The following is a 23646-nucleotide window of genomic DNA, read 5'->3' as shown; positions in this document are numbered from 1 at the left end:
GCTACCTTTAGTTTGACGAAAGGGGAGAAAGAAAGTTGCTTTTGGTTTGTAAAGAAGGGTAATTTAGGGAAAAAAGCGTGTGTTTGGCTAATGTTGATAGAAAAAAGTTGAGAGGGTTAATTGTGAAAATAATAAAAGTTTTATGGTTATTTTCATAAATTTCCCCTTCTTTTCTTCGGTTGGTTTCCAAATTAGGACCACAATGCTAGTTTCGACTTTTGAATCGCCTAATAAGTTAACGAGCTTAAATACCATGATATTTGAGACACAAACTTTTTAACACAAATAAATGTGAGCAAATGTGAAACCAGCACATACTTGAATGAAAACATTGATTCTCATTAAAAATATTATATTGTATATGACAATAACGAAATAGCTGAAGCAAAAAATATGATAACGAAAATAGAATAATAAGATAATTGAGCACCTTGTCAAATGCTAAATTTATCAAGTCCAAAAGATAAAAATAAGAAGAACCAAAATGAAATAAAACGCTTCCTAAATTGTCGTACATCATACAACAAAAATGTCCCATAATTAAAGTTTAAACCAAATTGCAGCCACATTAGTTAGATCTAGCCCATAACAATGAAAGAGATTTCTAAGATGGGAACTAATATTCTAAGTAAAGAAGAATGAAGATAGTTGTGAGAGACAAAGAAACAAGCCCGATGAGACTATTACTCAGCTGGTTTGTTGCGCATACGCTTGCATTTGCATAGAGCCATAGAGAGACTAGTAGGCGCTACGACGTTACACCTCAGTGCCAGCCACAAACAATATCTTAGGCCCTAGGGTCCGGAACCTGAGGCTTCATTTTAAAGAAGAGCCTACACTGCCTATTAGGCCTTGGTGTATCTAACTCCCAGCCCATTAACAAGTAGGCTTCGATTTCTAGCTTTAAATGTCAAGTTGCATTACCAACCTGCTAGCCGCTTTGGCCCACAGCTACATTTACAGCTTTATCAAACAAAATTTGCTCCACCTATTTGGTGGGTGTGGGGTGGAGGGGGATGGGGAGGTGGGGCGACGAGGGGGAGGGAAGGGATTCACAAAATATATTATAACAATCAATAATTAGGGGAAAAAATGCGACAATAGGTGATAGGGTGTTTGCAGATTGGATTTTGTGGATTGAACATCAATTTATATCAAATTCACGATTTTGTAGATTATAAATTTTTAATCCAATCCAAAATCAATCCATATATTTGTATATTGGATGCGGATTTGATTAATTTCATATCCAATCCACCATTTTGTAGATTGGTTTATGAATTTAAAATTTTTAATTTTGTCTAATCCACGAACTAATTAAATAAAAAATTAATATAAAAAATAATTTTACTACTGATCAAATTCAAAATTGAATAAAATTTAAATAAATTTATTACTTAAACAAAGCTAGAATAACACATCCAAATTTTCAAAATATAACACACCAAAAAGAAAAAAAAAATCTCATTTGTTTAGATCAAAACGTGAAAATTAACTATTTAGGAGGCTATGTTTGTTTCTTTAATTATTAAATTATTTTTATTTTATATTATTATCATATAAGATATAATATAATATTAAAATAACTACATTTTAACTTATTTATTAGTAAGTAGTAATGCCACATTCACAAGTTTATGTTTAATTAAATAATTATTTTTTTTGCGAATTCACAGATTTTTGTAGATTTACAAAAGTAAATCTATATCAATCCATCGACTGTGGATTTTTAAATTTTTTATTCAATCAAATCTACCAATCCACAAATCGAACTTTTACGGATAAGATTTTTGTGGATCAAACGGATTAAGTGGGTTGGATTGAATTCTGAACACCCCTAATAGGTGATTCCTATGCGTATACTTCTAAGAGATTTGATTAAATGATTCTTCATATGAGTTAAAAAATCTACTATATCAAATAAAATAAATAGATGCATTGAGATCTTCTTCAAAGATGATGATATCGTGAATTGTGGAATAATTTGATGAAATTTACATAAATAGCCCAATAGTACCACTCATTCCCAAAACGTATGCAATTTCCATCAGTCCTCGCCCATTTTTGAATTTCTTGGTTTATGCTTTGATCATTATTTGGATATAATGTTACATACGGAGTTTCAAGGCATGTCAAATTTTTTTAACTTTTACTTTTACAGTAAAAATTATTAATTACTTCATAATTATGTTAAGTTTACCTTAGAATACTTATAAGTAAAAGATTACCCAATTCGCAAAAAAAAAAATTTCTTAGTAGTTGCAACTTTTATTTTACTACAATCTGTAACTTAAAAGCCAAAATATCTCTCTAAACAATAAACACTTAAGTAGCGTTTGTTTTTTTGCCTGAAATTTAAATGGGTCTAAATTTTTTTAAAGTCTGAATGGGTCTGAATACGAAAATCTAAATGACATATTTGTTTTTATTTTTTTAATATCTGAATATATGTGGCATCTTGTTTGTTTTTACAATTAAAAAAATCTTAAACTTGGTTATTTGACATTTATGTCCTTATAAATTAAAATAAAAAAAGAGTATTAGATTTTATAGTTTAAGAAATAAGTTATTTTACAGAGATATTTTTTGAATATAATATTTACTTGTCATTCAGACATTTTTCCATTCAGATAAAAGTTACAAAAGTTTACTTTTTCTATTCAGATGTAAATGTCTGAAAATCAAACGTAAGTTTCAAAAAAAACAAACAAGTAAATTTTAGAAAAGGTCTGAAATTAATAAAATTTCAGACTTCAGATATTTAACAAACAACCTCTTAGTCTCGTGTATATGTGATTAAATGAATCCCATTACAATGTAATCCGTCGCAGTTGTTCGTGTCCTTCCAAATAAAGTCTTATATAATAGGTCATTACATAAGATCACAATAAAATAATCAAATAATCACAACCAAATTAAGCGACCATCCAAAGTTTAAAAATTTCGGCGGCATTTGCACCTTCTAGATTTAGGCTTCGTTTTGAATTTTATGGCCGGTAATTATAAGTTGCACAAGTTGTGAAATAAAAATTTATAATTTTAAAATAAGAATCGATAGTGTTTGATAACATAACTTTCAAATAATAATTTAAATAAAAATTGTTATAAATTTTTTATTAAACTAATATATATGGAATAACTTTTAAACCATAATTACAAACTATAGACCCGTTTGGAATAGCTGCGCTGCCACCGCGTAGTTGCCCCAAACGGATCTTATATCTTCCTAAGCCAACTAAAGGCCACGGCAACCAAACCCCTTTACCAGCTCATAATCTTTAGCTTTTCAGCAGAGCAATCGGAAACGCACAGGAGTCTCGTTTAACTTTTTACTTTCAGTTTCATCCCTTGCCTTGGCCGCCAATGTCTCCCTCCCAATATGAATAGTGAAAGCAAAATGACAGTAGAATAATTAAGGGGAGAAAAAGCACACGTGTCAAAATTTACATAAATTGCGAAAGACAGAGAGGATCTAAAAATTGTAAAAATTATAGAAAGATATGATGAAGAAAATAAAACCTCATAATTATTTTTATGAAAATTCGAACACATGGTCGTATTAATGGTGAGAACAAATGTTCTCCCAGTAAAGCCAAGATTTATCGGTAACAATTGTAAGTAACTTGAAAAGTCAATAGTTGTCGGTAATCTGCTGACAGCCAAGCACTAGTGTAACGTCAAAAAATACCAAAACTTTGTATAAGAAGTTAAAATAAAAATAAAATAAAAATAAAAATTGTATGGTTTATGCGGCAAGCTAGTAAATGCATGTGAAGGCTGGATAGCATTCTTCGCACCATGGAAGTGCGTGTTGGAATAGTATTTATCTTAGAAAATTTAAAAAAACAAAGGATGTTCTTTTTACTTCAGGATTAATAGAGAGATTCAGGGATTGTGGTAATTCATTTCAAAAAATAATAGTTTAAATTAAATAAATGATTACAACATAGACGAACATTGGTAGTGTAGCGAAAAAAAAAAACAATTAGGGTGGTGGATTGAAAATATCATCGATGAAATTTAATTTCCATATATGGTATGCTATATGGAAAGGGTAGTGACAGATTTGTAAAACTGAGCACATTCTTATTGATAAATCAACAGTATATAAATACATTAGAAGATAATTGAAGATCCTATAAACTAGGGAAGTTACAAACTGAATCCTATATCTATGGGTGACAACTATATACAACTAGATACATTGACTAATACAAACTGAAATGAAAGTCTAAGTCTATCAGTTGAAAACAACTGATTATCTCTATTATGCCCCCTCAAGATGGAGCTCGGGAGAGAAGTCCAATCTTGTGATAATTGAAGATCATGAGAGGTAGTTGGTGGAGGTGAGTTTTAGAGGGGTTTGGGCAGCAACATTTATGCTGATGAGGGCGTTTTGGGATTCATTGGTGCTGAGAATGGAGGGGAAAGAGGTAGCCATGGCTGTTCAAGAGTGATGAAAGGAATGGGATGTGAGAAGAAAAATAAAATGAATATTTGAGTTTGTTATCTCTGGTTCGGCTCTGATACCATGACAGATTTGTAAAACTGAGCACATTCTTATTGATAAATCAACCGTATATAAATACATTAGAAGATAATTGAAGATCCTATAAACTAGAGAAGTTACAAACTGAATCCTATATCTATGGGTAACAGCTAGATACAACTAGATACATTGACTAATACAAACTAAAATGGAAGTTTAAGTCTATCAGTTGAAAACAACTGATTATCTCGATTAGGTAGTACAATATATAATTGTGAATGAAATAGATTCTAGGTATAAAGCAATATTGCAATATAGTTCTGACCGATATTCAAACTCGAAGTCCAGAACAAAATTGCAATTTAGGGCATTGTTTTTGTGCATTGGTGATTTGTCATGTATGAGAGAAATCACCATCCCAAACACCGTTCTCAACATAGAGTGGTGCTCTTCCTTCCGTAGTCCCGAGAAGGTCGTAGATGTTTCTGGAGATTATTCTTTATCTATTCACCATCTGATACGAATATATCATAATGATTGGTTAAAGTATATACATGATACGAAGTAAATGAAAAAAAAAATAGTACTCTAAGAACATTCAGAAATTTTCCAATCTAGCGACATGAATGTGTCTTGAGTCATTGTCTTAGTAGTCTTCATCTAGGTCATTAATAAATAATGATTTTTACTTGCCAATTTGAAATCCATCAATGACAATAATAGAATATAACCACATGTCATGAGATAAGAAATATAAATTTCATTCAAGTATCATTCAAGTTACATGACATGATTCCGTATGATATTCAATTCAACTGATGGTACAAAAGACCTCACACATATAATATTGAAATAATAACCACAAAAGTACTATTAAATTCTGCAGCAGTTAATTGTAAACCATTAAAACAACTGGCCATACACTCCGATCAACACTCATTGTGACAAATAGGTTAAATCCATCATTTGCTTGCCCTAATCCTACATTGTGAGGATCTGAACGAAACTCTGGATAACGTTCATCAAAGCTTTTCTAGGCTTCAGAATCAGTGGGATACCTCAACATAACATCTTTGACACGATCATTTTCATGCCACTACATAAATGAAACTGCGTTTTGTTTTTTTTTCATGTAATATCTTTGAAGCCTTGGTATCAAAAGAAAATACCGCAAAATTTTGAAAGAATTTTACGAGTATTATTAAATGATTGGTTTGCAGCTTCTGGTGTGGCTTTCTCCTCTAGAAGCGCCAGATACTGAATATGAAGAGTGCTGACTTTTTCTCTTTCCTGTATATATAGCATACAATCATTAGTACAAGCGTCGAATTGGTTATACCCGAGGCCCAAATCATTAATGGTTTTCTTTGCCTGATAAAATAACTTGGGCAATATTCACATTTTAATTATTTAAATTGTAATTTGAGTAATAGTTTCATATAATTTAAAAAAGAAGTCACTTGCAGTTGTTGCGGGGCTCAATGTAATTCATTGAATATTAGTGAACAATTTAGTACATGCAGCCTGCATGATAAACAATTGGGTAACTACCACTGTGGCAACGTAGTTTTGCCTATTTTCAATATAATCTATCATTATTATTTATATCATTTTTTTGGCAAAAGTTTTGATAGGTTTATAAATTTTTTCCCTGCAACACTTTATAAAGTCTCATGACAATTAAAATTGCTCTAAGAACATCGAAAAACCGATGAGTAAAGAAAATGTGTTATTCATATTACTTTATATATTTTATTAGTGGTGGGCTTTCATTTCAATTCTATTAATCAAGCGGAATTGTATTATGGCAGTTTGATTTGGCGGCAAAACCAAATGGTTCATAAATCTTTGAACCAATTGATTTTTATTGGGTTCTATTTAAAATTGAATCAAACTGAAAAATCATACAATTCAAATAAAAAAAATTTAGAATAGATTTTATGCTATTGAGTACGTGTGATTAATATTGTGATAGTAGACACTTTATTTTAATTTACTTAATTATTGCTGTGTGGTTTGCTTTAAAAGATAATATAAGTATTATGGATGTAGATGTGAGTTAGTAACTTAGTGTGGAGTTCTAGTATATATTGTTAAAGACATTTTAAAGAATCAAAAAGTTGTGAATATCAATGGTAAATTGGCAATGGAACTTGAAGTTTATTTTATATGTGATTTTTATTTTTGCTTTCTTATTTTATTTATTGTTGTGGATTCATAATTTGTAGTAGATTTTTATACTATGTAAGTTTATTTCATGTTGGACTTTATTATGTTAATTTATTCAACTTATTATATTCTTTATTAGTTGTGAATTTATAGATTCAAGATTATTATTCTAGTAGTAGCATATTACTATTATTTTTTTTTTTCATTAATAAATAGGGTAAAATTGCTCGAAACAAACAAAACAAAATTGGGTCAGTTAATTTCTATTCTAGTGTTTGGTTCATATTTGATTTACAAAATCATAAACTAATTGGTTTCGATTTGATTTGCTTCTAGGCCAAAATCGAACAAATCAGATTTTGGCCAAACGTAATATTTTGATTATTGATTTTTTAACTAAATTAAAATATACATTTATCATAGCGACATCTCTCTTAAGTATATCATAAAAATTATTGGCCTACATTAAAAAAAAAATTAGAGGTGATAAACTAAATATTTAAAATATCAAGACACAAAAATAACATGTTTATATGAGAAACTTGATTAGTTTATATTGTAAGGTGATATTATCAAATTTATCTAATGCTAATAAAGGCCAAAGATAATCAAACGATTTTAAGTGACAAAAAAAAATTAATTGATTAATCGTATAAGGTAGAGGGACTTTAAAATAAATTATCCTCTAGGTGAGGACATCGGCTTGGGATAGAAGAAACATCCTCACCTTTTCCTAAATCGTAATCAACATCATAATGACAAATCGGACAATGTAGATCAATGTCCCCCCCGCTTTTTTTCGCAAGTGGACTAAATAGCAACTGTACTGTATTCGGACAAGGATTTTTTTAATTTTTTTCCTCAATTTTTTTAGTAAAATAAATCATTAATAACTAATTAATTTTTTTATTTTATTAACTAAATCAATTTTTTTTCAATAAAGGGCGTTAGTAACTTAAAGTGACTTAACTTAATTAATTAAATTAATTAGAGGTATATTTTTGTAATGTAATTAGAATTTTTTTAAATAATTTTAGTTTAATATAATAAGTCAATTTTATTTGCTTTTTATTGAATGGAGAAATAAGCTAATTAATTTTTAATGTTAAAAATATTCCTACTTTATAATTTATTTTTCATGTTTATCCAAAAACCCATACATACATATTTACTTAATAATAATCTCATTTTATGTACTATTATCGAGAATTTTGTGATAAAATTTAAAACTTTTAGTATTTTATATATTATAATTTTAAAATCATTAAGTATTCACTTGAACATAATTTTATGTGTTATGGTATTTGTGTTCTTTGAAATATAATATAATAACATATTAATTATTTGACATTCAAATTTAATAAAAACACAAATATAAAAATACATATTTTTAATTTTTTAAGTTAAAATAACAAACAACTTTATACTTATTTTTTAATTTTTTTTAAAAAAAATATTATTTAGATTTAAAAATTCAGATTTATTTAAAATCTATTTCAAATACTTATTTTCAGATATTTATAAAAAAAATATTATTTAAATTTCAGAAAAAAAGAAACACTTTCTAAATTTGAAAGGTTAAGAGAGTAAAACGAGTGTGGACCAATGGATTCGTTTTACTATTGCCAAGGTGTCACAATGATACAATCTCATAACGCCACGTCACCATTTCGGTGCCATAAAATAGTGACGACCGCCAACACCGTCGGATACAACAATTCAAACTCGAATTAACGGCCAAAGCACATACTCCAGAAACGCATTTTATTCGCTTTTCTTTCTTTATTCTGACCCTCGATTTCTCGGTCTCGTCAGTCCACTTCTTTACTCTGTCTGTGCTCTTTTGAAAGATACTCAGGTATTTAAGCTAACTTTGTTATTGTTATTTATTATTTTAAATTTAAGTAAATAATTTCTAATTTTTGTCTGAGATCGTGTTAATAAATATCTTTGTAGATTTTACTGTTAATTTTTCGATGGACAGTTTCAGTTGCTTTCGACTGTTAGGACCTCTGTTTGGCTGCTAAGAAAACGCGAGAAATTGAAAATTAATTTCTAAATATGGACTTGCTAAATTTGAAAAATGTAAAAGTCAAACCTAAAATGTTCCAAAGTTTCAGTTACATGTATTATACCAGTGGTTTATGATTAATTAATATTTATTTCAGTTGTCAATGTTCTTATTCTTCTCTGTTTTTGTGTTTTCAAAAAATCTATCATGTGCTTAAATTGATTATGATGATCCATAATAGCTTGTTTTGATTCTAATTATTATTATTATTTTTTACCAGCAGCACTTTGTGTATGTTGCGTGTCAGCTCAAACTAATGGTTTATGTCGATTACAAAAACCTTAATGGTTATATTCTTCTCTTTGTAGTTTATTTGGTTGCAGAGGAGATGATTGAAAAGAAATTGATTAATTTTGAATATAATGATGTCTACTGTTTTTTTAATTTAATTATGACTGACAAGCGTGTCTTGATGGTAGTAGGTTCTACTGATTTAGAATGATATTTCTGTGGTGGCTTATGTCATGATAAGAGTCAAATTTTGGACAAACTTATTGTTTATTACAACTTGCTCTTGATGATCAAATAGAATTTGTATTATTGGTTTATCACAATTTTTCTCAAGTTTGGTGCCTCCTAGTCCTATGTATGATTGCTAAACTAGAAATTCGGATACTGGATTTTACAGTTGTCGACATGGGAACCAAATTCACAGCCATTCGGGTTGCACTTTTTCTTTTTCTCATTTTGTCCCCTGCGGCCTTTGCTTTGCCAAATGATGGATTGGTAAGAATTGGGCTGAGAAAGAAGAAATTGGATCAGATCAATCGCCTTGTTGGACAGACTGTATCTAAGGAAGAGGAAACGATGAGAACACCTGTCAGAAGATATAATCTCCATGGTAGTCTTGGAGATTCTGATACTGATATTGTTGCATTAAATAACTTTATGGATGCTCAGTATTTTGGGGAGGTTAGTATTGGCACACCTTCCCAGACCTTCACTGTGATATTTGACACAGGAAGTTCTAATCTTTGGGTGCCTTCTGCGAAGTGTTATTTCTCAGTAAGTTTCTTCTATCTCATTACTTAAGTTACTTGAGAACTTTTTCTGTATCCAACTTTAATGTTGTTGATTGGGCAAAATAAGATTTATATGTTTTCTTCCAGGTTTCTTGCTATTTCCACTCCAAGTATAAGTCCAGCCATTCAAGTACCTACAAAAGGAATGGTAAAGTCCTTATTCCTGGTTCACTATTTGGTTTTAGACTAGATTATGTTACTCCATTCAAGTCTTTCCCTTCTCCCAACACTATCACCCTTACTAGAGATTTTTTATATATTCTGATGATTGATCCCTAGGACGAAATGATACTATTTTACCATTGAGAGCTAATATTGTTTCATTTCCTGTTTGCTATTTGAAATATGTACAGAGTCACTCGCTTACACACATAAATAAGTAGGAATATTTTATTCATATTGATGGCTAAAGAACCATATATTTGAATGACAAGGATCTGAATAATTGGGTAATTGATAGACTATTAGTTATCACTATTATTCCTTATAGTACGTCAGAAAAACACGAGAGCTACAAAACTAAGGTAAAAAATCCAAGGTGTAATATAGGAACCAATTTATGTATCCCCACAAGGCCTTTTTTAAATATGCTTATGACTGTCATAAGTAGTATTTTCATTTTTATGCAGGGACATCTGCCGCAATCCAATATGGGACTGGAGCAATTTCTGGTTTCTTTAGCCAGGACAATGTGAAAGTTGGTGATCTTGTTGTTAAGAATCAGGTAAACTTTGGCAGGATTTACATATTTGCGATTTTGAGTTCAGTATTCTGTTTGAGTCACATTTGCTATTTTCCATTAGGATTTCATTGAGGCAACCAAAGAAGCTAGCATCACATTCTTGGCAGCCAAGTTTGATGGTATACTTGGGCTTGGATTTCAAGAGATCTCAATTGGAAAAGCCATTCCAGTCTGGTGTGTCATTGCATCTCAGTTGTTAACATGTCAAGAATTGTCTGAGTGAATCTTGAGTTCATACAATAAGTTTTTCCCAATATATGCTATACATGACTCATTTGCTCAGTAGACTATGACCAAATTATCCTTTAAATTGAGCATTTTTTGCTATTTTCTTACAGGTATAATATGCTTGATCAAGGTCTCGTTAAAGAACCAGTTTTTTCATTTTGGTTAAACCGTGATATTGAAGGTGAAGAAGGTGGGGAAATTGTGTTTGGTGGGGTTGATCCTGATCATTACAAGGGTGAACACACATATGTGCCAGTGACTAAGAAAGGCTATTGGCAGGTTGATTGTCCAAGCTTTCCATCTTTGCTTGCCTTCATAAACTATATTTTTTACTGTTTGTTTCTTTCTCAAACTTGGTATCTATTCATTTGTTGGCAGTTGAAATGGGTGATGTCTGATTGATGGTGAAACAACTGGTAACTATCTGGAAACTTATTTGTATGCTTCTTTATGTGTTTCTATAATTGTTACTGATATGGTAATAATGGTACTGAGAGATGATCATACCACTTTCAGGATATTGTTCCACTGGTTGTAACGCAATTGCTGATTCTGGAACCTCGTTGTTGGCGGGCCCAACAGTATGTATTGCCAGCCATTAGAATGTGGTTTTGTCCTTTTTGGTTGCGTTATGACATGATTGGTCATATAATGTGATTGCACTCGTTATTCATTAATTAGTTTCCCATAGTGTGTGGGCTTGAAATGGAACATCCAAGGATTTGTCAGAGCTTTGTACTGGTCATAATTTTAACAGTGAGCTCAACTGGCTGAAGTACTCATGAATATGTATCTGGTCATGTTTGTCTTTAACAGTCATCTTCAATATAACTGCATCATCTAGTGTGAAGTTAGCAACATGCTAGTATCTTGTTTGAAATTGATTTCCATCTGGTTCAACCTTCTGTTAGGGCCTATTAACATAAGCATCAGCGAGGTCCAAGTGTTGTAGATGAAATCACCATTTTGTCCAGCGATATCTCTGTATGAATAAGTGGAAATTTTCTGTCCATTAAAAATCTATCACGTTTCAGACTTTCTAAAGGTCTGTTTGCTAGTTGACATATTAAACATCAAAATTTGTCATCTCACTTTGTAACTACATTGTCTGCTGTTTGGTCATAGCCCTGCCTCACTTTTGTTTTGCTATCAGATTCATATGAATTGCATTTATTTGTAATTGATACTGCTCTGTGGCAATTTCACTTTTCCAGACCATAATTACACAAATTAATCATGCCATTGGAGCTTCTGGTGTCATAAGCCAAGAATGCAAGACTCTGGTTGACCAATATGGAAAAACCATATTGGAAATGCTGATAGCTGAGGTAAATTGATGGATGTTTGATTTTCCTTTTGCCACTTGTTTACCCGTCAGTGCTCTGCCATCTGAGACAATTAGACAAATAAACGTGGCTAAGATATGATCCTACTTGCCAGTTTTGTCATTTGCCATATTTCGATTGAAAATTTCTTGTGAACTGATAAGTGCTTTATGCCTGATTGTTTATTAGACACAACCACAAAAGATCTGCTCTCAGATGGGTCTATGTACTTTTGATGGGACTCGAGGTTTTAGGTCAGTATAAACCACCTTCATACACATGTTATAATAGATTGTAGTTCTCATTTTGTTCGGGTTTTCTGCTAGTTTGTAAATTACTAAGCTACTTTTTTTACCAATGTGAACAACAATACTGTCTTGCAGCATGGGAATTGAGAGTGTCATAGATAAGAGCTCAGACAAGTCATCTGATGGTGTGCATGACTCTGCTATGTGCTCTGCTTGTGAGATGGCGGTCATATGGATGCAGAACAAGCTGAGGAGAAATGAGACAGCAGATCAAATCTTGAATTATGTAAATCAGGTATATATTATCATTCTTAGTCATATTTCTTGGGGAAGTTTCCTTGAGACAAGCTTATGCCCTAACTTGCCTTTGCATGGCAGCTTTGTGACCGTCTGCCCAGTCCAAATGGAGAATCAGCTGTTGATTGTGACAATTTATCTTCCATGCCCAATGTTTCATTTACAATTGGTGGCAAAGTATTTGACCTTGCACCGAATGAGGTATGGTTTTATGCTGATTTTGAGGGATCTATGCTCCATTTGGTCAAAAAACGACTCTTCTGTTGCTCCCTTGTTATTTTCATTTCATTTAATTTGTTTTACTTGTAGGAATATGAAAAATTTTTGTGTCTAATTAATGCTGCATTTTTCCTCTTTTTTTTTTCTTGTGATAACCCAGACTCCCGCACCGGCCCAGACCGTGGGTGTGGGAGTCTAATGTCTTCCAATTGAGTTTTTATTAGTTAGCTGATAATCATATGCAGTTGGGTATTTGAGTTTTTAGCTCCTTTCATCATTATTGATGATCCTTTGGTTCTGTGTAGGTGATCTATGTTATACTTTCAGGATTTGTTTATCATTATATGTCTTTTGATGTGCCATTGGACTTGTAGCCCACTGGTGGGCTGGTGCCCTCTACATTTTTTAGGGCCACCACTACAAGCCCTTATGAGGCTCTTTATCCCCTTTTCACAAAAATAATGTGAAATAAGAGTAGACGTCTCCCCAATATTAGTGAGAGTAGATTTCTAAACTGTGCTTGGTAGACCGCTGGATTGTACTATGTGTATGTATCTGGATTCCCAATAGATCTGAGACTGTAATATACCTATACACTGTATCATTAGTTGTATCATTAGAACGGCTGGTGAAAATTTGATCACGATTTAAAATAAGATATGGGTTCACTTAGTGGAGAATAGTAGTTTACATTACTATTTGCCCATCATATTTTTATTTTCTTAGGACCCGTTTGGGATTGTTTTTTAGGTGCTTAAAAGTGATTTTGAAAAGCTAAAAGTTAATATTAGTGTTGGGTAAATTTTTTTAGAAATCACTTTTGGCAAAATTAGTCCATCCCACAGTAGATTTTGAAAAGCTCATTAACTTTAAAGAGATTATTATTATTATCAATTATGTTGATATAACAAAATAAAAAACATAAAATTAATGATATAAAATATTTATATTAGTTATCCATTATTATATATACACAATAAAAAAATATTTCATATACATGTTTAGAAATGTATAAATAAATTTTATTTAGACATTATGTCCAATTTAGCCATCTACATTCTTACAGCAGTTTGATAGTAAAATTTACGAAACACATTTGATTCTTTTTAAAACTCACAGTAATTTTGTAAACAAGTTTTACTAAATATTTAATTGATTCTTTTCCCAACTGATAATTTCTACAGCACAAGTAATAGTAATTATTTTAAAAGCTACAACATTATCAAATTGACCCTTAATCTATTTCCTCAGTACTCATTGCTTTATACAAATATGTTTATAAACTTGAGTTTATTATTGTCCTTTCTCTATGCTAATGCTTTCTTTTTCAAATTTATTTATTTATTCTGGATGGTGCTATCAGTATGTTCTTGAAGTGGGAGAGGGAGTTGCAGCCCAATGCATCAGTGGATTTACTGCTTTCGATGTGGCCCCTCCTCGTGGTCCTCTCTGGTATGTTTCTCTTTTGCTCTCAGCATATTTTTTTACTGTTTCTTCCTGTTGTTGACAGCATGGATAACAGTAACTATGAAGCCGTGGTCAATTTAAACTGAAAGCATTGTGCATCATCTGTACTGAAAATTTTGGGGAGTGGATTGCCAATGCAGTAATTCTGGGTGTCATGTCTATTGAGAAGATTTCAGTAATTGATTTTCAATCTTTTTTTTTAACTTTTTTCCGTACATGATCAAATTATCCACTCAAAAGAAATAGAAAGAGAGTTTATCAGGTGCTTTAAGTTTTAACAATACATCATTATCCAGTATTGGTCTGTTTAAAGAAAATTCTGGTTCTGGGTTGTGTTGCATGCACAGACAGTTATATGCTATATCATTTTCTCGTTATATGGAACATCAGCTTACATATGCACAAGAACATTGCCATTATGTGGGGATTCAGTTTTAGATTTTGTTGGGTTCTATGTGGAACATCTGCTTGTGTATGCACATCATGTCGGGATTCAGTTTTAGATTTTGTTGGTTTCTATGTGGAACACCTGCTTGCATGTATGCACAAGAGCTTCGCCATTATGTTGGGATTCAGTTTTTGTTGGGTTCTTTATTTCACTTGCTGGCAAAACACACACAGCATTTAAAATGCCTCGAAAGCAGCTGCCGAAATTTAAGATTTCTTTAAAGTAGTCTGCCATAAATTTAATGTCATCAATTCATCAAACCACATGAAATTATCATCCACCAACGTTACTTGTTTGATACAGGATTCTGGGAGATGTTTTCATGGGTCGCTATCACACTGTGTTCGACTACGGCAACTTGTCTATTGGATTCGCCGAAGCAGCTTGAACAAAATCCACTGGCTTCGTCCATTTCCATAACTAGCTTGTTGTAATAATTATATACACATGCATACATACATATATATGTGTATATATATGTGTGTGTTTGTGTCTCTGTGTGTGTATCATAATCCAGTCCAGGATCGGACTTTATTAGAATCCGGAAAGGTTATTAAACCGTGCGGTTTAGGTTTAAAAGCATAATGCCATTCTACTATTAAACCATGTAGTTTGATCATTTTCATGGTCATTATACTATTAAACCAAACGGTTTAATAACTTTCCCAAGCATTAACAAATGCAGATCCTAAACTAAAACATTTATCTATATATGCACCATGGTGATAGGATATAGACTTATACTAAAACTCATTTGTAAAATATTTGCAGTTAATAAATAATAATGTGTATTTGCCATAAAATAAAATACAGTCATCTAGTAGAATATTATTTCAAATGTAAAGGTTTTATTTATATTAATTCGAGAACATCAAAATCAATTTTTTAGCATTAAAAGGAAAAATGGACAATTCTGTAGTGATTCATGTATTTGGGATCATTTTCGATTCTAGAATAAGCAAGAAAATTAACACGAGCGCGGCGATGGCGTGGCTATCAAAATCAGCGGCTTCCTCTTAATTTCTGGAAGCAATTTAAAAAGATAAATTAATTGGACGGGCAGATATTACACGTGCGCAGGCAATAATTAAAAGGTCATCGTAATTTTCGACCTTTACCTTTGTAACGGAACGTCAAAGCAAGCAAGCAAGAAACATCATCGGCTCATTACAATGCCGGCTAACAACCTTATCGTTGCGAAACGAAGCAACGCAACTCTCATTTCTTTTGTTTTTTGTTTTTTTTTTCTTTCCGGAAAGAAAAACTAATAAAACGTCCCAATGAGAGTAGTTCAAAAAACATAGCAAATATTGTCAGCTCTCATTCCTTGAGTGCACAACAAAACTAACCTAGATATAACTTATAAGGGCTTTCTTTCTTTATTTCTTTTTTTTTAAGAAAATCAATAAATAAATAAATGGAAACATGTTCCATGACACCACTTTTTTTTAAACGTAATTTCTTGATCATTGGATCTATAAACTTTCAATGGTTGAGATTTAGTTTGAAATATGTCATTGATGCATTGCAAATTAATGCACACTTAAGATTTAATCTCAAATATTGATATTGCGTTGACTTCCCAAATTAGGGAATTGGAATCGTGGGGTCCACCACAATTTGAGAATGAGGAAGAATGAGTCTCTCATTCCTAGAATTGATTATTTTGCCCTCCCCAAAATTAAAAATACCCATATTATTCTCATTTATAATTAATTAATATATTATAATTAATTAATATGTTATTAACAATAATTATTAATAATTATAATTTTTGATAAATAATCACAATAATTTATATATTTTTATAATAATAATTAATATAATTATTATAATTCATTAGTATATTATTATAATTAATTAATTTAAAAAGTTTACAATTAATTAATATGTTAATATATTATTGACAATAATTAATAATAATAATTTTTGAATATTAATCACTATAATTAAAATATAAAATAATAATTATGATAATAATTCATTAAGTACTTTTTAGTGATTTGTTATAATCTAACTCATTCCGATTTCGATTCCAATATAAAATAAACACATCAATGATACTTCAGCTCATTCCGATTCCGATTCATGTAGATCAAGTAAGAAACTTATTCTGATTCTGATTCTCCATTCCCATTCCAACTCATTCTGATTCCAGTCCATTTCAATTCCAACCCATACCGATTATTGACAAATAAACGAAGCATGAAAGTGCACTAATGCAGTGGTCTAAAGATTACATAAGAACTTGTGTAAAAATGTCCGATGCTAAACAACCTAACCATTACAAATGATATTAATGATTTCTCACTTCTTTTTGCCAATTTTGTTTGAAGGACTTTAAATCATACGAAATATTGTCTAAATGTGGGGTAGATTTCTTCATTATTGAAATTGAGCAAATATCTCATTTATTAGAATCATGTTTTAATTGCATTTTACTTTGATATACTGATAAGGATTGATCTGAATGGATTTTTCTTTTAATTGTATTATTAGTTAGATTGTAGTATAGTATTTCAAATACACTATATATATATATATATATGACACATATAATAATTATAAATTAACTCCAAAGAATAAATTTTCTTCAAAAAGAAAATGGCGGCAGAGTTATGATGAAAATATGTTGTCATCCTTATGCCACTACAATATCTGTTGATGCTGGTGATTGGTTGAATAAAATAGGGAGTTTGAGTGGAAGAATTAATTTAAATTTATAATCGTATAGAAGAATAATATGAACATAAAAGAAAAAGAAAAAGTCCACTTATTTAAAGAATTAAATTAAAAGAGCGACCCTATAGGAAGTGAGTAATAATATGAGGACCACCAAATTTAGTAGAAGCTTCGATATCACTTGCATTGAACGCATGCGGGCAAGGCCGCAAGGGCGTTACCGTTTCCTACCATTCGCATGCGGCCACGCTCTCAAAATGACATCGTCCAACGCACACACCCGCACCCGTTTTTCTTCTCCACGTATAAAACGTGCTCTCTCTCTCTCTCCTCCTGTTTCATGACGTACACACGTGTTACCTCATGCTTGCAATCTGCCGAGGGCATCACTTGCGCTTTCTGTTGTGGACCCCACTCGCTTTCTTCTCATTAATACGCAAAGGCTTGCATAATAATAAAAGCAAATGATTTAAGAGAACTAAGGATATTAAAAAATATATATATATATATATATATATATAAACACGTGACTTGCGTGTGAGTAAAGCCTTCACTAACTCCTTTGAACTTTTCTTCTTCTTTCTTTGTTTCTCATTTCATGCTTAGCTATCTTATAAGCCACGCATAAAATATCTTATGCGCCTATTGCCGTATCTCTTGTTGTTCTAGATTAATTCGATCCCGCCCGCATATTCTTTAAATTAATATATTATTTTTAGGGGCTTTTAATTATTTACTGGTTAACAATAACTAAACCCCACCACCTTCACCTGCTAGCTACTGCTTTATTTGTTTGACCAAATTAGGCTTTAGCATTTTGGCATTAGTTACACCTTCTATAACACCCTTCTTTTTTTTGCTTTCAATGTGATTGTTGTGGTTGATTGATTCCTCTCTCTTTAACTTCTCCTTCACACCAACAAAACTAAACTAAACTAACTTCCCCCCATCTGCTTCCAAGTTTTAATTTAATTAACTATTTAATTATCCCAATTCATCATATTAATTAGGACTTGTATTTTTGGATTTTATTGAATTGTTATCTTCTAATAGTTAATTAGCATTGAATCAATACCGAAGTTCTCTGTTCGGATCTCTCATGTCCTTTGCCTCAATTAAGAATATCTATTACACAACAGTAATACTACACATCTTAAATTTTTTATTCCAAAAAATTATCCCAAATGATGTGTCATTTATCAATTGGTTGGTGAGATAATACAATTAATTCATTTGGACCTTCTAAAGAATTATCAACTACTCAATTAATGACACATCATTTGAGATAATTTTTTGGGATAAAAAATTTAGGATGTGTAGCACTACTGGTTACACAATTAAAATATAAAAATGAAAGCTTGAGAATGATATCTTTTATACTTAATTCTTTTGTAGTGATCTATTATATTAGGCATCCGTTTCAAGCAATTAAATCCAAATGTACACGAATAAACGGCTTGTATTATTTACTCAAATGTCAAATAATATTTGCCGATTTCACAAACAATTTCCTTTTTATTGGGATTGTTTTTCAAGTGTACCTTTTAGAGGATATATATGATTATAGCTTTTCAGTCTTGGACGTATGGAGAAGAAGCCAATTAATGAGTTTATAATTATAATTTGTTAGCCAGATGGGCAGCTTTAAATGGGTCAATATCAATTCTTTGCATGCAGTATTGACAAGCAATCACGGGATTATGCTAGTATGAGTACTTACGTCCAAGATTTGATCATGATTGCTTTGCTTGCAGTACAAATTTCCTCCAACATTAAAGTCTGATTAATTGAAAAATAATTGGTTGCTCCAAAAGTAACCATGGTTAATAATTAATCACAGTAGTTACAGGGTATTTAATTCGATTATTATTAAATTACAAAAGTTTGGGGGGAAGTCTAGAAAAAAAAAAAAAAAAAACGAACACGTTATCAATGTTAAAATAAAAAATGTTCGCGAAAATCCTAAAAGGTGCACGGTTTGGATATGCCAAATTCGAAACTAATTACACTTGGGTAGAAAATAACCAAATGTTCCCACTCATTTGACTTTGACACACACCCATTCTAGACTTCAATTTTAAAAGATATACATCGCCACATAATTGAAAAACCCAAGTAATTGGTCCGATTCAACCCATCATAACAGCACAGGAATGATGCTAAAATTCAACCATTTTTTGGTGGTTCAACCCTCCCCACACCCCTTTACGATAAAACCCTAAAGATTCAAATTTTCAAAAGTCTACTGTCGTCTCGTACAAAATCCAACACTAGGCATCCACCAAATAGAAGCTTTGATTATCCATTCAATCCACCAGCCAACCGCTCTTCACCACTTTGCACCAAACCAAATCTACAATGTACATATACTTCCCCATTTGTTCCACACGTGGCAGAAACCCCCATGCCATTGCCGACCCGGGTTTCGAAGCTTTTATTGCCAACCGAATTTTGACACGTTGTGGGCTCGCGTTAAAGGAATCGTCAACTCCTTCTCGAGAGAAAGGGAGAGAGAGCCAAGTCACCCCAACCTACCAATAAAACTAACCCATTTAAAAATCTGAAGCCTTACATGCCCTGCTAGCTGCTATATATATTAAGGCGCCTTCGTAATATCAAATTAAAATATACCAACTAAAAGCGAAGCTCTCTTCATCTTCTTTTTCCCTCATTTTTCAAGCGTACAAAACATGGACTGGACCAGAGGCCACACCATCGGCCAAGGCTCCTCCGCCACCGTCTCCCTCGCCACCTCTCTCCGGTCAGGTGATGTCTTCGCCGCCAAGTCGACCGAGCTACCCAAATCCGAATTCTTGCAACGGGAACAAAAGTTTCTTTCTTCTTTGAATTCTCCTCATATAGTCGGCTACAAGGGGTGTGACGTTACTAGTGAAGACAACAAGCTCATGTACAATCTTTTCATGGAGTATGCCCCCGGCGGCACGCTTAACGATGAAATTCACCGAAATGGCGGCCGACTTGATGAGTCCCTGATCGTGTCATACACGCGCCAGATATTACAAGGCCTGGAGTACCTACATTCAAATAGGGTGGTACATTGTGACATTAAGAGTAGAAACATTTTGATGGCGGAATCTGGCGCCAAAATCGCGGATTTCGGGTGTGCCAAGTGGGAGTCAGAGGCGTTACAGAGAGGCGGCACGCCGATGTTTATGGCGCCGGAGGTGGCGCGTGGGGAGCACCAGGGGTTTGCTAGTGATATATGGGCAGTTGGGTGCACCGTCATTGAGATGGCTAGTGGTGGCGCCCCGTGGCCTAATGCCGCTGACCCTATGACAATTCTCTACAAGATTGCATATTCTCGGGAATTGCCTGAGGTTCCAGCTTTCCTATCAAAGCAAGCAAACGATTTCTTGTCAAATTGTTTAAGAAGAGATCCAAAAGAAAGATGGGCAGCAAGTCAACTTCTGAAGCATCCATTTCTGGAAGAGTTCAGTTCTTGTACAAAGCAAATACAAGAATCTAATTATTCTCCAACAAGTATTCTTGATCAAGGTATCTGGAATTCAGTGGAAGAAACAGAGGAAAGCTTGGGAAATCTGATCCATTCAAGCTCCAAGACTTCAGCTCGCGAGAGGATCGAACGGTTGTCGTGTTCCCAGGGGCCCAGCTGGGGTTGGGATGAGAGTTGGATCACAATTAGAGAGAATAACAATGAGGAAAGCAATGCAATTATGGACGGGATTGAAGCCAAAGGTGATATGATTTGTGGGTCAGTGTCGGATTCTACAAGTAGTGGCTCAGAGAAGCAAGAAAGCTTTGCTAGTAGTATTAGAATTAGAACAATATGTAAAAAAGATAGCGCCGTAGTTAGTAGTAACCTCAATTTACAGAGGCACAGAGATAGGTTGTCATTTCCGTTAATCTTAAGTACCTCAATTTTATAAAAATTTTCACCTTTCTGTCTCTATGGTGTTTTTTTTTTTTTCTTGGTTATTTTAACTTTTTAATTTTGCTTCCTTCCAAGTAAGTACTTTCAAGCCAAGCTGTCAAGCTGACCACTGGCAATGGAGCAGAGAGGGGCATTTGGGGAAGTCAAAATGTGATACTGGGGCTTTCTCAATGCCCCCAACCTAATCCTATATTCTGCTTTTGAGGGTAAATTGCTTATTAGCTCTAGTCATAACTCCATAAGGCAGCTGCCAGATTGCCTATCTGGTTGGCCGCTCTCAGCGCAAATCCTCACACCTCAACTTATTTTTTGCTTCTCTGTTGTTAGGTTGCGTTTGGTTAATTCCCATCTGCTATATTCAATTAACAAGCAGCCCAACTTCTCTGTTTCTCTATTAATTGGTAAAAGTTGAGTCAAATTTCATGTGTAAATATACGACACCCCACATAAAAATCTTATGTAGTAAAAGCACAGCAATATGGTTTATAGATACAGCTGCTGAATAAATTAGGTAAGGTTCTTGCCAGCTCATGCAAAAGGCTAAAAGTCTGGAAACTGAATTTGCATAAACTTGATCTCTTTGAAGCCACTTGTTCAAACCAAGCATGACCACGTGTTGGTTAGTTAACTTATATAAGTGAAATAAAGGAATTGATACAAAATTCCATATCAAATTAGTGAAAGCAAACGCTAATCACTTTACAAATAATTTAAGAAAATGGCAGTGATGTGTTCAGCATCCAAAGTTAGATTGAATGGCTGGGAATTGGACAAATGGACGGCCCGAAAGTTCTACGAGTTTCCAAGCTTTGGTGATTTGTTTTCTAATATGTGGTAAGGCCCTTAAAAGTCTCTTTTGTAAGAAGCTTCCTTGCTGTTCTTGCAATTGAAGTTTCCATAAACTACTTAGAAGACAAGCATGTGAAGGATAAGAAAAAGTGCTTTTTGGGCATCAGAAAGGGAAGTACAAAAGCACAAAATTTTCAAAGGCAAAAGCAATCCCATTTTCCGAATTCCACCAACTGGAAAGAAAGGAAAAATTCCCATGTATTGTTTTATTGTTTTGTGAGAGATAATGCAAGCAAAACAAAAATGGATAGTAAAAGTCTTTATTGGAATGGGCTCTGAAGAACGTGAATCTATTTCCTAAATCCCAAATTTAATGAGTCCAATTGATGTTAAGAATAGGCCCCCTCTGTGTTCTCTATCCCCTATAATCTCCATTTCACTCCCGATAAATTTTTGCGGGCAAAACTACTTCGATGTAAAAATATTATTTTAGAGAGCAAATGATTTGAAAAAAGAAAAAAAAAACACTATATATTTTTGTGTGAACATTTTAAATACAATAACTGAAAATAGACAAATGAAGTGGACGGGAACTTTTATTTTACTCAAATTTTGACAATAAAAAAAAATCTATAAATTTTGTTTGAAGTCAAGGTTTAACTGTAGTAATAAGGGGAAGTCTTCTCAATACTAAAGTCTTGTTTCAAGTTTCAATAGTTACGAGTTAATAAAAAAGAATACTAGAAATTTTTTCTTATTAAGCCCCTATTTGGAATTGAGGTTGAAACTCAATAAACTGTTTATTTTATAATTTATGATAAAAATAGTGTTTGGTAAATTTTGTAAAAACTATTTATGTCATAATTTTTTCTATTTTGACAACAACTTTTAAAAGCAGGTAGAGAGTTACTTTTTCATAAGCAACTTATTAAATAAAGTATCATACCTTTTTAAAGTTCCTATTATAACCTTAATATTTAAAAATAATAATTATATCTTATATTTCCATACACCATAATATTAAGCCACTAGATATCATATTACCACCACAATCAAATTACCACCACAACTACTATATATTCTCTCTAGTATCAAAGTTTTGATCCAGAAAATTCATATTTTTTTTATATTTTACTTGTATTTTCTATTATAAGATTAAAAAAAAGTTTGCCTATAATTATGTAATTTTTTTTAAGGGAAAATGACACAGAGACCCCCAATGTTTGAATAAGGGACACAGAGACCCCAAAAGTTTGAAAAAAGGACACAAAACCCCCTAATGTTTCAAAAAAGACACTCAGACCCCTATTTGTTAATATGCTATTATAATTTTAAAGTACAATTACCATTATACCCTTATAGCATATTAAAAAATAATTGTTCATTGTTCAATTTATTTCTATATTATTAATAAAATTACAAATATAACTTCATTATCCAATTTTTCCATTTAATTTTTGTCAAATTTTCTCTTCAACTAAAATAAATGTAATCCATTGCTCAAGAATAAAAAATAAATTAAATTGATTGCTAATAT

The 23646-nt window shown here is 32.3% G+C and overlaps 2 protein-coding genes across 2 annotated transcripts; both read left to right on the top strand.

Moving 5' to 3' along the window:
- The first annotated feature begins 8371 nt into the window (after positions 1-8371).
- Positions 8372-15385, top strand: LOC18051010 (aspartic proteinase A1). Its single transcript, XM_024190504.1, is given in 15 exon segments — positions 8372-8516; positions 9358-9734; positions 9839-9899; positions 10381-10475; positions 10555-10667; positions 10832-11007; positions 11100-11111; positions 11114-11137; positions 11238-11302; positions 11936-12049; positions 12236-12300; positions 12430-12589; positions 12673-12792; positions 14174-14262; positions 15029-15385. Coding segments are annotated over 14 exon segments (1548 nt in total). The 5' UTR covers positions 8372-8516; positions 9358-9365; the 3' UTR covers positions 15114-15385.
- A 4151-nt stretch (positions 15386-19536) lies between these two features.
- Positions 19537-21336, top strand: LOC18051009 (mitogen-activated protein kinase kinase kinase 18). The gene has a single exon (XM_006447524.2). It carries the CDS (start codon positions 20098-20100, stop codon positions 21313-21315), a length of 1218 nt encoding a protein of 405 aa, XP_006447587.1. The 5' UTR covers positions 19537-20097; the 3' UTR covers positions 21316-21336.
- The last annotated feature ends 2310 nt before the right edge of the window (positions 21337-23646 follow it).

This window comes from Citrus clementina, unplaced genomic scaffold, assembly GCF_000493195.1.
Source record: "Citrus clementina cultivar Clemenules unplaced genomic scaffold, Citrus_clementina_v1.0 scaffold_2, whole genome shotgun sequence".
NCBI lineage: Eukaryota > Viridiplantae > Streptophyta > Magnoliopsida > Sapindales > Rutaceae > Citrus > Citrus x clementina.
This window is presented reverse-complemented; position numbering and strand designations above follow the sequence as displayed.